The 18,161-nt window shown below is 46.1% G+C and overlaps 1 protein-coding gene across 1 annotated transcript in view; it reads right to left on the reverse strand.

Annotated features, from left to right (window-relative positions):
* The window catches only part of Arid1b (AT-rich interaction domain 1B), a 345,497-nt gene that overhangs the window by 216,323 nt on the left and 111,013 nt on the right, over positions 1–18,161 (reverse strand). The window contains 1 exon segment of the mRNA XM_032894759.1: positions 4,092–4,202. Within this exon segment, the coding sequence (XP_032750650.1) occupies positions 4,092–4,202 (111 nt within the window).

The following is an 18,161-nucleotide window of genomic DNA, read 5'->3' on the forward strand; positions in this document are numbered from 1 at the left end:
ACACAGTCCTTCCCTGGTGTCAGAACACAGTCCTTCCCTGGTGTCAGAACACAGTCCTTCCCTGGTGTCAGAACACAGTCCTTCCCTGGTGTCAGAACACAGTCCTTCCCTGGTGTTAGAACACAGTCCTTCCCTGGTGTTAGAACACAGTCCTTCCCTGGTGTTAGAACACAGTCCTTCCCTGGTGTTAGAACACAGTTCTTCCCTGGTGTTAGAACACAGTCCTTCCCTGGTGTTAGAACACAGTCCTTCCCTGGTGTTAGAACACAGTCCTTCCCTGGTGATAGAACACAGTCCTTCCCTGGTGTTAGAACACAGTCCTTCCCTGGTGTTAGAACACAGTCCTTCCCTGGTGTCAGAACACAGTCCTTCCCTGGTGTTAGAACACAGTCCTTCCCTGGTGTTAGAACACAGTCCTTCCCTGGTGTTAGAACACAGTCCTTCCCTGGTGTCAGAACACAGTCCTTCCCTGATGTCAGAACACAGTCCTTCCCTGGTGTCAGAACACAGTTCTTCCCTGGTGTTAGAACACAGTCCTTCCCTGATGATAGAACACAGTTCTTCCCTGGTGTTCTTCCCTGGTGTTAGAACACAGTCCTTCCCTGGTGTTAGAACACAGTCCTTCCCTGGTGATAGAACACAGTCCTTCCCTGGTGTTAGAACACAGTCCTTCCCTGGTGTTAGAACACAGTCCTTCCCTGGTGTTAGAACACAGTCCTTCCCTGATGATAGAACACAGTTCTTCCCTGGTGTTAGAACACAGTTCTTCCCTGGTCCTTCCCTGGTGTCAGAACACAGTCCTTCCCTGGTGTTAGAGCACAGTCCTTCCCTGGTGTTAGAACACAGTCCTTCCCTGGTGTTAGAACACAGTCCTTCCCTGGTGTTGGAGCACAGTTCTTCCCTGGTGTTAGAACACAGTCCTTCCCTGATGATAGAACACAGTTCTTCCCTGGTGTCAGAACACAGTTCTTCCCTGATGATAGAACACAGTCCTCCCCTGGTGTTAGAACACAGTCCTTCCCTGGTGTCAGAACACAGTCCTTCCCTGGTGTTAGAACACAGTCCTTCCCTGGTGTTAGAACACAGTCCTTCCCTGGTGTTAGAACACAGTCCTTCCCTGGTGTTAGAACACAGTCCTGGTGTTAGAACACAGTCCTTCCCTGGTGTTAGAACACAGTCCTTCCCTGGTGTTAGAACACAGTCCTTCCCTGGTGTTAGAACACAGTTCTTCCCTGATGATAGAACACAGTTCTTCCCTGGTGTTAGAACACAGTCCTCCCCTGGTGTCAGAGCACAGTCCTTCCCTGGTGTTAGAGCACAGTCCTTCCCTGGTGTTAGAACACAGTTCTTCCCTGATGATAGAACACAGTTCTTCCCTGGTGTTAGAATACAGTTCTTTGGGATCCATCACACACGGAAAACTGGCAGCTCTCTAGAACATCCCTGGACTCCAGGACCAAATTGGGCTAAACAAAGAAAAACTCAAGAAGCATTATCTGCTTTTGCTATCTATATGTGATAGGCAGACCTAAGACCATACATTAGAACCATTATACTGTGCTGTAAAAGATCCCGTGAGACACAAAGCCCCAAACATGGATTACATTGTCTTAAGGCATCTTTAAAGAGAAAAGTGATGGCAATAAGGCAGGAAGGCCCAGCCTAAGTGACAACCTACAAGGGGCCGAGTAACAAACTCAGACATGACTGACAGCAGCTTCACAACCCCTGAATCCCAGCCTAGCCAAGCCAGCAACTGCATCTCATGAAGTCACACCGTACAAACGCATGCATCAAAGCTGTGACAAAGACCAGTGTTCCCTGAAGCCATAATTACCTTAATTATGTACAACTAATAAAGCAGCAATATATAAACAAAAACATATTTGTAAACCTCACATAGAGACTGTTTAGGCATGTGAAGCCCTGCAGAAGGAAAATAGTGCATTACAGTCCACGTAAATCAAGTCAGTTTCTATCCCAACCAGCCCTGTGCCATCCATATGCATCCAGACTTCCATAAAACCTGGAAGCTCTGCTCTCATAAAAACAAACAGAATGGAAAAAGGATCACAGCAATGTGATTTAAGGACAAGTCTATCAGCCTCTGTGAGCTCAAAAGCAAAACAGTAACAAAACTAGAAAGAAATGCCAGAGCAGATATTCCCTTCCCTTTTTAACAGCGCCATAGAAAGAACAAGATAGGGTGAGAAGCCTGAAATACTCTGCGCAAGTAGGCAAGGTAATCATAAGTGGGTAACAAATTATATGCTATATGCCTTTATATCTACATAGATATGGACATATAGATATAAATACAGTGATTTTTAAAATAGAATTAGCTGGTTATCAATCACCCATCTGAATAAGGCATGAGGAGTGTGTGTTGGTGATGGTTGAGCTTGCAAGCAGCTCCAAGAAAGCAATGCGCACTGCACACTGTGCCCATGGTCACACTGCACACTGTTCACATGGTCACACTGCACACTGTATATGGTCACACTGCACACTGTTCCCATGGTCACACTGCACACTGTTCCCATGGTCACACTGCACACTGTTCCCATGGTCACACTGCACACTGTTCCCATGGTCACACTGCACACTGTTCACATGGTCACACTGCACACTGTTCACATGGTCACACTGCACACTGTTCACATGGTCACACTGCACACTGTGCCCATGGTCACACTGCCCACTGTTCACATGGTCACACTGCACACTGTTCCCATGGTCACACTGCACACTGTGCCCATGGTCACACTGCACACTGTTCACATGGTCACACTGCACACTGTTCACATGGTCACACTGCACACTGTTCACATGGTCACACTGCACACTGTATATGGTCACACTGCACACTGTTCCCATGGTCACACTGCACACTGTTCCCATGGTCACACTGCACACTGTTCCCATGGTCACACTGCACACTGTTCACATGGTCACACTGCACACTGTTCACATGGTCACACTGCACACTGTTCACATGGTCACACTGCACACTATTCACACTAACTGCCTGCTTTTAAAAAGCCTCTGACAAACACAGACAGACTCCACTGCCTTTTTCATTCCTCCAAAAAAGAACTAATCACAGCCCAACAAGAGACTTTTCTGTAAGACTCATCCCCTCCCTCACAGAAACAAGGGTTTCACAGCGATGTACAGCAGACTCAGTGACAGTGTGTGTCCTCCAGCCAACACAAGGGTACACAGCTGACTTAAGTGGACACGGCATGTACATAGCCTATCAAGTACTACATCCATTACCAACGCTGCTCCTCCAAGGTGTAAAGGGAACGGAATGAATTTTACTTAGTGCCAAGTTATAATTTAAGTTAAAAATCATGACTCTCCCAGCTAAAGTTTTATACAAACTGTAACAGAAATTTAACAGCAACAACAATACTTGGAGGTCAAAATAAGCTAACAGGAAGTTAAATGTAAAGACTGTCTTACAGATGTATTCTTTTAGTTAATACAGAAATCTCATTCAACTGGGTTCTCTATTCAAGGGTAAACTGTGGCTGGCATCACCACAGCGCACTGCAGCAACTGTGGTGGCATCACAGACAACTCCCATCACCACACGGCTGCTGGAGCAAACCCTGCACAGGCTGCTCGTCAAATTTTAACTCAACTTTTTGGGTGGAAACCTCTCTATATAAAGTCCCAGAAATAATTCAGATTACTGACATCAGATTCTATGATGCACCCTTCACAAAGCAGAATTTCTTTCTGTTTCAACTCTTGTGCTGACACTTCCGCTCTGTACCGATACCAAAAATTCAACAAGCTAGAAGCTCGATCTTGCGAGTTCCTTTCTGCTCACAAAGCCAGCCCTAGAACCTCTGACAGTGGCTGTCTGATACCTGTGCCCGAGTGAGAGACACTGCACACAAAGCAGACTTAACAGAACCACAGCGCTCTCCAGGAAGACGCCTAAAAGCTAACAGTTCTTCAATAAATCTGAAACCTAGAAACTTCTCTCCTGTGTGTGATATAAAACAGAGCAGACAAAACAATTGTTTTCAGAACCCTTTAACTCATTATGTTTTCCAATCAGCACAGTAATGTCTTACTGGTAGACTCGATGGTCTTTCCTGTTGTATTAAATTCAAGTCTTCGTGGTTGGATTTTCCAGGGGCCAGAGGAGGCTGAGCTCTAGTTCCATAGCCTTCCTGAGACATGTCCTAGACAAACACAAACACACAATCCTTCATCAGTATCTCCAGTGTTAAGTTCATGCATTAGACAAAATGAGCAAGAGCCGATCATGATTAAAATCAAGGGATGTTACATTTTTTAGCCAATACTTAAACATGTGACAGTTGTCATTTAATACTTTATCAAAAGCAAAAACAGTGATGAGTCGATGACAAATAAATGAGAATAGCAGGCACACTGAGTGTGAGACTGCACAGTGGAGCCGCAGTTTTGTGGGCTAGAGGAGAGTTGTCACTATGCAGGGCAAACCCCAGTCAAAGCTCACTGCCTTACCTAATCCTAAACTGGGATATATTGCTTAATTATTCTAACAGGTAAGAGGGTATGGGGAAGACCTCACTGCTAGTCCAGGTTGGCCTTGAATTTGTGATGATTCTTCTACCTCACCCTCCCCAGTGCTGGGATTACAGGGTGAGCCACCATGTTTGTATAGCTGAACTATGATTTTGGTCAAATGTTATTCCAACTTTAAAAAGTAATTCATGACAATGTTATTTATAGCTGAATCTTAAAATGCCCGTCTAAATACCCACAGAACAGAATGAGTTTTTAGAAAACCAACGAACACCCCAGGTACACCTATGTGGCGTCATCTTTAGAAAACTACGTTAAAGAACAAAAGCCAGTGCAGAGGGCGGGAGAGTGGGGGAATGGGGGCAAAATACAACAAAACACCTGCTGAAAGCTGAGAAAGTCAGCCTTTCCCTCAGCTCTCAGGCTGCACGGTTTGGTGTACACAATCCAAATGCTGCCCCACCTCACAGACCCTGCATAGCCGGTCTTGGCTACTTAATACTTGCTCACTGGACCAGAGAGGGGCCAGAGGCTAAGAGCCTATTGCACAGCTTCTCACTTGGCTCCGAAAGCTGAAGAACCAGTTTCTAATGGGAGAGGGAAAATAAAGAGAATGAGGAAATACTACCATCAAGTAAAATGTTCTCCCTTTCTCTGTCAGTTCCAACAGGCCTTTAAAACCATATACAATTCTATCCTATTAACTAGTACATGCGAAATTAATGCTTATTAGCACAATTCTGTAAGAAGTGCCTGCCCCACCCCATTCTCACACTGCAAATTCCTTGGCTTCTTAAGCCAAGAGCTGGTACTGGAAAGTCCATGAGCTACACAAACTGGATTTCACCGGCCAGCACCAGCCAAGGGTCAGTGCACGCTGTCTTTAAACTGGCTCTAGGATAAAGGTGTGTGCCCGAGAACGGCATTCCGGACTCTTACAAAAATCTCTAACAAAACTAAGAAGCCTAGCAGAGCAGGTGCCTAGTCCGTACTTGAATGTACAGTACCCGCCCTTCCAGAGCGGCTCCCCTGCGGCTGCCTGGGTTTACTGGGAGCCACATCAGGAGGAGGTGGGAGTGACACCTGCCACCCAACCACCACGGAAGCCACAGCTCTACAATCTGGTTGCTTACAGAGGGTGACACTTTGGTTTGTGGGGGCTGAGCAGGAGTCAGAAGATGATTATCACCTTACCCTCCCCCACCCCCACAGACAGAGGCTTCTCCCTGTCTCGAAGATGCCCTGCTATGTGCCCTGGAGTTCCCTGAGAGCAGCAACCAGGGTTCCAAGTCAAGTGGGGCAAGAGGCCACATTCAGGGGTCTTCGCCCTGCTACAGAGAGCACATGTGCAGGGTTGCCTCACAAAGTCAAGGAAACAGTAGCCCCTGTTCCTCAGCACGTGTGCAGAGTACCTGGGAGCCCACCCTTCTTCAACCAGCTTCAGCCAGGAGCCACCATGGGCTACCAGGCCCTAGGCTTCGATGCTTCTCTCCACAGCAAAATGAACTGTTTCTTAGGTGGCAGGAGGAAGATATAACTACAGTCAGCGCCCACTGCAACTCAGACAGTGCCTATAACATAAGCAGCCAGGAGGCCACAGCCACAAGCCATCAGAAACACCATAGCCTTGCCAGTCACTATTAAGGCTTTAAATGTTCAAAATCATCAGATTCCACCAAAATTTTAAGTCCTATTTCTAACCACAGAAACTAAATGTAGTTGGAAATAAAATCAAAATCCAATTTCATGAGAATGGCTGAATAGGGTTTGTTCTGCCTCAGGTGGTGTTTGAGTATAAGGGCTGACTGGACAGTGGGAGTTCTAGCCTGACAGCCATCTCCTGAAGGTCATGTGCGGAATGCACTGTGACACAGTTACAGCTTGGGTGGGAGGCTGCAGAGCTAAGGGTGGACAGGAGGGGACAGGCAGATGAGGGAATTGCGGAGCATAACATGAAATTCAAAAGAATCAGTGAAAGTTAAATGAAAAAGAAAAGATCATGTGCAGAGGGACCATGTGGTCTATAATAAAGACAGAAGCTGAGGCAGGAGGATTGTGAATTCAAAACCAGACAGGGGTACACAGGAAGGCCCCGTCTACCTATCCCTTAACTCACTACCCTGTTACTACCCTCCAGGGAGCACTTTGTGCCTCAAGGAAGTAAATATAACTCAATGAGCGACAGAAGATAATGCCAATAGCAGGGGGACGCAGCTAGCACTGTCTTTTGTATATTTTTAAAAGCACAGGTTTACATTTGAAATCATTGCCATCTTTGATTATTTATCATTCTAAGCCAGCATATATATATGAACACACAATAAATTATCTGCCAATAATATAAGAAGTCAAGGCTCTTCCCAAACAATGTACTGTGACAATTCCATAGTGCACAAGAACCAAGTAAGGAATGTGGTCTGTGATCTCTGAATGTTGCCACATCTCACCTACAGACTTGACAAAAGATAGGCTCTGAAGCACCTTCACATAATGAATCAGAAATAACTGGGAAGCTTACACACATCGTGGACGGACAGGGTCAAGCAAGTACACACGCTCAGAACCTTTGAGGACTCTGATAATCAGAGTCCATGACTGAATGCATGAGACAGACCACTCCATTTGTTGGGTTCACTGTCATTACAGCAAGAGGCAAGGTCAGCTGGAACACAGCAGGACCCCAATTTACCAAGAGTGGGAGTGGAGAATGCAGGAGAGCTGGCCCAGCCACTCACGCTTGTCTGCTGTGAGGTAGGGTAGGTGCAGAGGTGATTCCTCCCACCCCTGTAGTAGGAAGAGCTGACCCCACCTCCTGCCAATGGAGGCACTGGGTGGCCTAGCCAGAACAGTCAGCACTGAAGTGCTCACCCTGGGGACAAGGGAGAACCAATACGCTGCCCAGCTCAGCTGCCACCCAGGCCCAGATCCACCCCCAAATCTGTATCATCTTCAGGAGAGTGAGCTGCAGGATCTCCATGACAAGGCAACAAACAGCAGGATGACCCAGAGGAGGCCAGAAAAAGCCCAATATTGATGCTGTCAGAGAAGTCGGACCAATAGCTCATCACAATGAATGTTTGCAAGTGAAGATGTGTGGACAGAGGGGGACACACTGTGACACACTACAGTGCTGTGGGACAAACTATGATACCCTAGGGCTTCCACGATGAAGTGTTTTCTATGCTTTGTGTTTTGCTTGTTTGTTTGCAGGTCTCCTTTTGGGGAGGAGGCTGCAAGGACAAAAGGTGAATAGGACTGATGGGGAAGAGGAGCAGGACTGGGGCGTGCATGTGAAACTCGGAGGATCAATACAAAGAGTAAAGGAGAAGCCGTCCTGAGCATCTAGTACACACGCCACTTGGTTCTGTGGCTCTGGGAAAGAAGAGGACTCTAGGGGAGGGAAGGAAGCTGGAGTGACTTCCACAACACGAGTTCAAAAGCTAGAGAGATGAAGAGTGAAAAGTTGGCGGCCTTCCTAGTCCCTGTTCCTCCATAGGGGGTACGACACTTATTTTTTAAGACAATCCATCTATCCTTAGCTGTCCTCTAGGTACAAATTACAAGCTGAACATTTACATCATCTTTCCTTTATTTACAGCTGGAAAGTGCTCCCTGTAGATAGGTGAGCTGGCTTCCCTCCCCTTCACAGTAGCCCAAGGCTCATTCTACAGGTGTGACTACACAGTACCACACTGGTTTAGCCACCCTAAGTTAGCCACCCCACTGATCTATATTCATGCTGTTTCCCGTCTCCCTTTACTTCCTACAGCATTGTAGTGAGCAATGTCATGCATACATATTTCATGGGAAACATCCCAATAGCACTATTCTCTACCAATGCGAATCCATCACAGGGCTGAGATGATGAACACTGACAGATGCTAGCAAAGTGATCCTAACAAAGGAAGTGGCAATTTACACTCCAGTCCATCATTATGGAACAACACAAACAAGATGTTTATGTTAGCATTACAATATCTAACACAACATAAAAAGTAGCCAAGTGGGGGTTGGGGATTTGGCTCAGTGGTAGAGCGCTTGCCTAGCAAGTGCAAGGTCCTGGGTTCAGTCCCCAGCTCCAAAAAATAAAAAATAAAAAAAAAGTAGCCAAGTTAGCACAGCAGAGAGGTACACACCCCACCCCCAACATCACCAAAAAAACAGACAGACTGTAAACCAAAGGGAATGGGATGATGGAGGTGGAGGACAGCAGTCACAGCAAAACAACGGCAGAAGAACTCAACAGGACATGGACAGGAACATACTCAAAGAGCAGCAGCCTGCAGGCTTAACGGCCCAATAGAAAGCCAGGGATAGAAACATAAAGTAACTTGGGAGGCGGGGGGTGGGGGTGGGGGTGGGGGTGGGGGTGGTAGTGGAAGAGGAGGAGGAGGAGGAGGAGGAGGAGAAGGAGGAGGAGGAGGAGGAGCAGCAGCAGCAGCAGCAGCACAGCGGTACAATGGTTGCATACAAACACACTAGGGGAGGGGGAGATTCTTTAAAATTCTGAGTACAGGAAGAATATCTGAGCAGCTTCATAATTCCAGCGTCACCCAGGCCAGAATCTCTTGCTTTCTCTGTCTCCCTACTTTGGAAACTGCCATCATCCAATAAACAAATGTCCTTGGCCTAAGGCATTTCACTGGGGCAGTGAAGAAGATACACCACAGACCCAGGACAGACTGCAGGTCCTAGCAGATGAGCCCTATGAAGAAACCTCACGTCTCTAGACAAAGAAACTGGGGGTATCCTTTACCAAAGGCCATACAGGATAGCTCTTTACCCCTCACCACCTCATGGAGCCTGACTGGAAATAACAAGAGAAGCCGACATTCCCAAGAGGCTTTGCAAGAGCACCCCATCTACAGGACATCTCCTTTCTGGCCCTTGCTGCTACACACCATGCAGTGAAAACTTGGATGATCTACTTGTTCACATGTAGTCACAGGCTGTGGGCAAGAGTGATGGGCAATTACTTTCTACAGTTGTTTGCAGACAACAGAAAGCTTCAAGAACTATTGCATGGTAAACGATTTTTTTTCACCTTTTAAGTTATTTTTCCTAAATTTGTGTATTTATCAGCTTCAAGATTTTATATGCTGACCACCTTAAAAACACTTATTACAGTATTGTGACTAAAAAGTTCAAATACAAATTCCCTTTCACAAATTACAATGGAAGAGCCCTCTCTCTGCCTTCCACCAATCTGTAGTTAAGGCCTTAGGGAAGCCAGACACAGAGGCCCGTGACTTCAAGCTGGTCCCCTCCATCTTTGTTACAAGTCCCCACAATGACCCCAACACTGACCAAGCATCCACTTCTCTCCTTTATCGTAGAAACATGTCGGGAAATTCACCCTTCACATCACATACTACTCGGAAGCCTCCACCTCTTCCTCCTATTTCAGCCTTACCTCCCAAATGTGTCTTAGGTGGCTCACACATCTGTCATTTCCTCTGTGCCCATGCACATCCACCCCAACCCCAACACACATCTTGTTCATCCTTTGTCTTGCTAGCTGGAGCCCCTGTCTATTAGGCACCCTCTAGTACAGCCTCGTACCCACTTCAAGACCTATAGATTATTTACTTCCTGTGACAATTCTGGAAATGCTTCCTCGTGCCAATGGAACCAGATCCATGGTGTGTGGAGAACAGCCCTTCATGCCCTCAGATAGCTGACCTTCAATGGCTGTGTTCAATGTCACCCCTTACAAGTCCTAGTCTCACCAGGCCTTAAAAGGGCTGCTCCCTCCACCTCTGAACCTCAGATCTCCCTACGTCCTCCGGGGATGTCTAGGCTACCTACAGAGTCCTGCCAGAAGGATCTTCAAAACCTGAGACAAAATCCGAGCCGGCTTTGATGGGTCATCAACAGAACCGATTCTCTCACACTGATGATTTCTTCAGGAGATGGCCATTATCCTCCTGGATTTCTACAGTCCAGCACTAACTTGCAGCAGCCAGGTAAATGGCTGGCATGAGTTCTTCGAGTTCACACCCCAACACCAAAATAAAAAGCATGAGGCAAACATACAGAGTTAAGCACGACTTGGCTCATGTCCAGGAATACACATTGTGTTAGCAGCTACACTGCCTGGGAGCAACAGTGCTACTAGACACAGTGTGCTGTCTGCTACTGTATCAACGTGCTACTAGACACACACACAGTGTGCTGTCTGCTACTGTATCAAAGCAAAGAGGTGACTGTGAAAAGATGCACTAAATATAAACTGGAAGCTGAGGAAGAAGATTGCAGAGAACAGCAATGTCGGCACTGAAGGTCAGGGGTCAGGACACCAAATCCCTGAGACTACAAAGCAGCCATTGACAGTCTGCAAAGAACCTACTAACACCTTAGATCAAACCACCAACTTTCTAATTTTAATTATTTTTTAAGTGGGACATTGACATGGTTCAGTGGATTAAAGGAGCTTGCCCCTGAAGAGTAATGACTTAAGTTCGATCCCTGAAACCCACAGAGGAAGGAGAGAGCAGACTCCACAAGGCTGTACTCCGATCTCTACATGTGATCTATACCACATTCATGCCCACAGATCATAAACACATCAGACCTACAACAATGACCTTTTAATCACAAACAGAAAGGTCTGAGGGACAAGCTGGGGGACTCAATCAGAACATCTTGCACTGTGGAATCCCACGACAGGACTCGGCGCCTTCAATTAAGGAGGACATAATAAAAGAAAAGAGGGAGGAAAAGACAGGGGAAATACCAGAAATGTACAAGTTCAAAATATTGACCAGCGGCTAAAGAGTTGCACTTCATCCATAAAAGCACTGGCTGGTTTTTGCATAGGAACTGGGTTCGGTTCTAAGCACCCACATGGCAGCTTGTAACTAACTACCTGTGACTCTGGTGCCAGAAGGTCTGATGCCTCTTCCAGACTCTATGGGCATCAGGAATGCACGTGGTGAACTCAAACAAATGAACACAAACACTCAGTGACGTTAGATTAAAAATAAAAACATCTTTTTAAAAAGGTGTTAGCCAAAGATTGGACCTAAAGCACGCCATGTCTGGAGTATGGGACTAGAGGGAAACATTGTTGGAATGCATGAGCCCTGGGTTCAGCTCTCAGAGGGAAGGTGGGGGAGGGGTGGACTGAGAAAATACAAGATGGAGGATGTGGATGAATGGAGACCACCTAACTGGGCAACGCAAAACAGCTCAGTCATGGCTCCTGTTTGTCACTGAAGTCTTCCAGGTATCCTGCACCAAAATTCCTCTAGCTCATGTAAAGAATTCAAGGGAACGATTTCTTTCCAGATTTACAGATGCCTGAGAGGCAAGGCAGGCAGGCCGTGCTGGCCCATAGCACTGATCCCTGATGAGCTTTAATATTTAGTGGCATTCTCACACAGACATCTGTTGTCAGCAAGTGGCAGCTGACTACTGGACAAGCTGAGGTGACAGCTGTCCCCTAGACCTGTAGAGAAGGTGAGGCCTGAGGCTGACAGCAGGCCTGGACCCACTACTGTGTCAAGGATTCCTGCAGGCAGCATCACTGAGAGCTGGTGTCCCTTCCATTCATCCTGAATCAGCAGTGCCTGAGTGAGAAGGGGAAGGGTATGGACATCTAAAGTCATTCTCTAACATAAGGACAACTCAGGAGCTGGGCACTAAAGTAATCCAGTTTTTTGTTTGGTTGGTTTATTTGAGACAGGGTTTCTCTGGGTAGTCCTGGCTATCCTAGAACTCATTCTGTTACCAGGCTGGCCTTGAACTCACAGAGATCCGCCTGCCTTTGCCTCCACCGCCTGGCAGCAATCCAGGTTTTTAATAATCAACTCAGTTTTTACAAACTCACAAAGCTGTAGCCCTTCCTTCTCTGTGTACCCAACAGGGAAAGGTAGCGCATGCTAACATTTACACAGCATCCAAAGATGTCTGCTCCACAATTTGCTATGGAAAAGAATTCTTTTCTTTATCTATAAAGCTTAACACTGTGTCTGGCAAAAGCTAATTATTCAGTTAGTGGCTTTTTTTTTTTAATTTAAAACATATTGAAGAATTAGAATCAAAATGTAAATTCATCTACTAGGACATTATCTTATAGCCAGGATGTTGATATACGGTCACCACTCCTTGTGTGCCAGGCCTTTTCTGACCATTTTATTTCTTCAATGAATTTGGCCTTCACGCTGACCCATGACAGGTGCGGCTGTTTCTCAGTATCTGTGGAATACTGGTCCTAGCGCCAGTGATGCAAGAGCACTCAAACCTCTTCTATGAGGTACTGTAACACTTGCTGAGAACCTGTATTTAAACCATGTAGATTGCTCAAAATACCTAATGCAACGTCAACACTATGCAAACAATTCCATCACACCGTGTAAGGAGTGGCGGCAAGAGAAAGTGTCCACGTTCCTCCTGCCCCATGCACGGCACCGAAGGGTACAGAGCTCAGCAGGGCTCCCAGATGAGGCTGCAGCCTTCCTTCACCTACACTCCTGACTTTGGAGCACATGACGCTGACCCCTGCCCTGAAATTGAAGCTGGTTTTGGATGGCACTTATATAGTCACAGGGTTAGGAGCCACAGCTGTTATCAGATCCTCAAACAAGTTTACTGGGAAAAACTATCAACATAGTATCAATAGGGGAATTCATCAAAACAACACATAATTTCACTGAGATTTATAAAAGCCGATTGATTATGAATAACTGAATTTAACATTATAATCTTTATAAAGTGACTGAAATAAGAATAAAATTACTAAAGACTTCTGGAACCCTGTGAGCGCCTGATTTAAATGCACGGTAATAGCCCCAGCCCCTGACTAACTGCAGTCTAACAGTTCTCTACACTGGCCACCTGTTACTGTGCACAGGCTTTAATTAGAGGAGTCATATGAGGCACACAGGAGCCTGACAGCAACCTACTCTAAGAAAATGTATGAAACCCACGGGCTACAGAAACAGAACCTGTGTTTGCCAAGGGGAGAGAACCACAGGCTTGCCAAGTAATCTAAGACAGCACAGTGCCACCTGTAAGAGTTGTCAGACTCCTCAGAAATGCTGACAGAGTAAAAGCTACAAGAACCGAAAAGGTGACAAGGGAAGACTCAGCTGGTGACGCATTTGCCTTGAACGAGGCCCTGAATTCAGTTCCTAGTACCATGTCAGAGCTGGCTGTGGTAATGCAATCCTATAATCCCAGCCATGGGAGGTGGCTCCCAGACAGAGTGTCCCTGGCAGTCAGCACAGCCTAACCTGTGAGTCCCAGGTCCCAGTAAGAGAACCAGGACAAAAATGATGAAGCCTGAGAGAAAGGATGCGGAGGTTGTCCTCGAACAGCCAGTCCAGCCTACTTAGCAAGTTCAAGCCTGTGAAAGAGACTCCAGGATGAAGTAGACTGTGTTCCTAGGGAAGACGGTGAAGAACTGAAGGAAGCTAGACAGAGGACCAAGGAGAAGCAGCAAGGGAAAAAGTCAACGGAAGTCAATGAGTACTGCTAGTACTGCTGGGGCGCATCACGCCAAAATCTCTCCAGATTAAGACATAAATCAGATCCTGTTGAGTGTTTTACCGAGAGTGTGATAATAATTGATCACTTTAAAGGAGTGTTGAAACGAAGCACGTGACAGCTGGCCTGGCCACTCTTACCTTGCTGTGGTTTTGTTTTAAGGGCATTATGAGACAGAAGGCCTGGTGATGCACACCTTTAATCTCAGCATCCAAGAGGCAGAGGCAGGTGCATGTCTCTTGACTTAGAGACCACTCTACACAGTGACCTCTAAAGCAGCCAGGCCAACAGTGAGACCTTGTCTAAAGGAGAAAAGAAGTATGTAAGATGGGCTTTAAAAAACACACACCGAAGAGACCTTGGATCCAGGTACCCTCATCTTTACTGCTCCGAGGAAGCTAGGCTGTACACATCACTTCTAAGAACTACCAGAAAATCTAGCCAAAGACTGTTCTACTGTGTGTGTGTCTGTGTCTGTCTGTGTGTCTGTATATGTGTGTGTATTCATATTCTGTCTAAGTGTTCCTATGATTAAAAGAACTAAATTTCTACTTGGCTAAAGGAGAAACATCCAGCAATGTGAGATTTACCGTGAATTAGTGTTAGAATTAAACACATGAATCACTGTTGTGGAGCAAGAATGTATCTGACATACTCGGCAACTAGTAAGGTAGTCCAGAGTCCTGGGTCCCTGCTACGTCAGAACTGCTGGCCTTCCAGTCCTGTGGAGGGAATTTAATAAATTACTTCAAAAGCTAGGGTGGTCTACAGTGGTTCCCAAGTAGAGTCCTCACTAGGGAATTTCACAATTAGGCTGTGCCCCAAATTATTAAAGTCAGAATCTCCAAGAGTAGGAGCCCAACAATCTACGCTCTAATACCAGATCTGGAAGCAAATGGAGAGGCTGCCACTGAGGGCCTCTAGGCTTGACCATCTGTCCGTCTCTGGAGCACAGTAAAAATAGCAATGGAGAGTCAGGGAACTCATTAGATTAAAACACAGCTGCAATCAATCCCAACTCCAGGCATTGCTTCAGTGAGCATCCAGAGTTACAGTAATGGATTACTGTACTGTAACTGTATTACATGACTGGAAGGCACCAGTTGGCTGTGTACAAGAGTGGCTCTCAAACTTGGATGTACATCCTGATTTCTAGTAGAGTTAAATACCTGATACCAAAGTCCTTCACAGACAACAGCTGGGATGGAGTACTTGCTAAGTAAATGCACAATTCTGAGGTGAACAGCCCCTCCCATACTCCCTGCATTTTATGAATCCTTACAGTTATGTGTCAAACAGCCTCTCTGCTCCAACTGCTTTCAACAAATTAACCCAAAGAATGAACACAGTCCTCACTTCATACTCTAAGTTTTGGGAGATATCAGTCTGCAAATGAGCTAGTTCTTTGTGTTAGCCCCTTTACTGGGGGTGGCGGTGGTGGTGACCATAGCCTACACTAGGAAATCCCAGCAACAGCTCTGTTGTGAGCATTTATGAATTCACTTCCATTGAAATACCACAGAGAGAGAGAGAGAGAGAGAGAGAGAGAGAGAGAGAGAGAGAGAGAGAGAGAGAGAGACTGACTGTACATAAGAACAGTCTTTAATCAAAATGACTGATAAGAACTTTAATTTTCGGGTTGGGGATTTAGCTCAGTGGTAGAGCGCTTGCCTAGCAACCGCAAGGCCCTGGGTTCGGTCCCCAGCTCCGAAAAAAGAAAAAAAAAAGAAGAAGAAAAAAAAAAGAACTTTAATTTTCTGAGTGCTGTGTTTTGCCTACACACATGTTTGTCTGTTTTGCCAGGTAGCCATGGAGGCCAGCAGAGGGCAAGGGTCCCCTGGGGTTGGAGTTACAGCCGAGATGCAGACGCTGGGATCCTGACCTGGGTCTGCTCAATCCGCCACAGATTTGTCCCTAAATTGAGTTTCCTTTTCAAACTTTAACCTACTAAAATGAGCACTTTAAATTCAAATGAAAACTGCTAAAATGAGAGAAAGAAAAAATGGGGGAACCCCCAATTTTCTCGCTTCAGAATATAAATATCAAGAGAAGAGAAGGTTAGAAGCTACAATGAGCTTGCTGGTTCCGAGCCTCTCTAGGCTCCATACAGCCATGATCTGGACATCTACTCTCTCCACTTTTCTGAACAGACCCAACACTCTACATGGCAGATGCTCGTGGAAAGCCTGGGAGACACTCTAGCCAAGACCACACTCAGTGCTGTGGCCTACCAGCATCTAGAAAGGAATCCACCCTCTACCACCTTTCAGAAGGAAATTAAGTGTTCAAGTAGATACTACTATGTCATCCCTCAATCTCTGATTGGATTTCCCTTTTTATCCTCATTCTAAAAAGATAAAAATCTCTTGAAAATGTTAAACATGGAAATACAGTATTATCAAATTATAACCCAGTACACTTGGAGTTACAATTACACTCCAAATGCAAAGAGGGTAGCTACAAACTTTCCCATTAAAGGTCACAGTGCTGATGGAAAACCACTGACTTATCTTCTAAATAACTATTTTATGCCTGCACATCAGTGCTGCCATCAGCCTTGGTCAGACAAGCTTCTCTTTGCCTGCCTCGGGCAGCAGTAACTAGAGAAGCAGAACTGGTCAAACCAAGGAAGGCAAGTGACAGTTGAAAGCCATGAAGGGTACATCTAAATCACCAAGAATGGCTGTGTGTCACCCTCACCAAGGCTCAGGGAGCACAAGAGCAGAAAAGGCAGAAAGAATGTACAGCCCAGAGGAAGAGGACAGTGGCGTCTAACCCCTGCTTCTGTGCATGATGTGCTCCATCACGCAGTCATGGCAGCTGTGACTGCCTGAACAAGGTCTGCCCAAGATTTGCTGATGCTCAGCCCTACCCTTTCTGCGTGCCGCCTGTGCTACCTGGGAGCAGGAGAGACACTTTCATTAGTGAACTAGTTACTGTAAACAGATCCCAACATGGCCCTACAAGCAACCTTGTATAGACTGGCTGGGTCAACAAATTTATGGGCCGTGTGCTGTCTCTATGTGTGTATGAGTGAGTGAATATGTGTATAGTTGTATGTGTTTGAGTATGTTTGTGAATATGTGAGTGTGTGAATATGTGTATGAGTAAGTATGTATGCTGAGAGAGAGAGAGAGAGAGAGACAGACAGACAGACAGACACACACACACACAGGGGGGAGAGGGAGGGAGAGGGAGGGAGGGGAAGAAGGAGAGGAGAGGGAGAGAGAGGAGGAGGAGAGGGAGAGGGAAAGGGAAACCAAGAAGATTAGCTGGAAAGGAGGAGGAAATCAGAAGACAGACAAAAGAGGGCGGGGTGGGGGTTGACCAAAACACATTATGAAAATGTCATTAAGATCAATTATGTACAATTAACATATACTAATAAATAGAAAAATTAGAACAAAATGTAACTGGTGCCTCCTAGTCGCAGAGTTGGGGATCCTCAGGTAGAAGAGTTGTGTGTAGAGAATCTCTTATGTACCGTGTGGAAGCATCACCTGTCAATAAACACCTCATAACCCAATACCTGAGGCAGGAAATAGGGGCCGATGTTCCAATAGGGAGACAGGACCTCTGGGGTAGAGTCAAAGGCAGGAAGAGATACTATATGTGCTCTAAAGGAAAATGGTAGCATGAAACTGAGGAGAGGTGTCCAGCCACACATAGAATAGAACAAATAGATTAAATAACTTACAAGCTAGTCAGGGAGACCAAGCTTGTGGCCCAGGCATTTATTCATAAAAAGTTTCAGAGTGGCTATTTCAGAACTGAGGTGCCGGTGGAAAAGCCCAAGGTTACAAATAGCACCCAACATGGGGCATAGTCCAAACTTAGAAATCCAAGCTTAAAGCAAAAGATTCCAGTATTAGACAAAATCCCAGGTGGAAGGCAATTTCCCAGCCAATCAGCAGCAGGGAAACACAGAGGCTGTGCAGCAGGGCTGGGAACCAGCTGGACCAGCTGCCAGATACTCGAATGGGGCCTGTGAACGGATGGCTCAGTAGTAGGTGCTCATGGTGGGCAGGGACCAACGTTCCTGGGCCAGCTGATGGCAGCTGGCAGATATCACTGAGAAGCTAGGAAACTGCTCACAACATGGCAGGACTGTCCCTTTCTGTCCTCCAGTGATGGTAGGAGGC

This window comes from Rattus rattus, chromosome 2 (assembly GCF_011064425.1).
Source record: "Rattus rattus isolate New Zealand chromosome 2, Rrattus_CSIRO_v1, whole genome shotgun sequence".
NCBI lineage: Eukaryota > Metazoa > Chordata > Mammalia > Rodentia > Muridae > Rattus > Rattus rattus.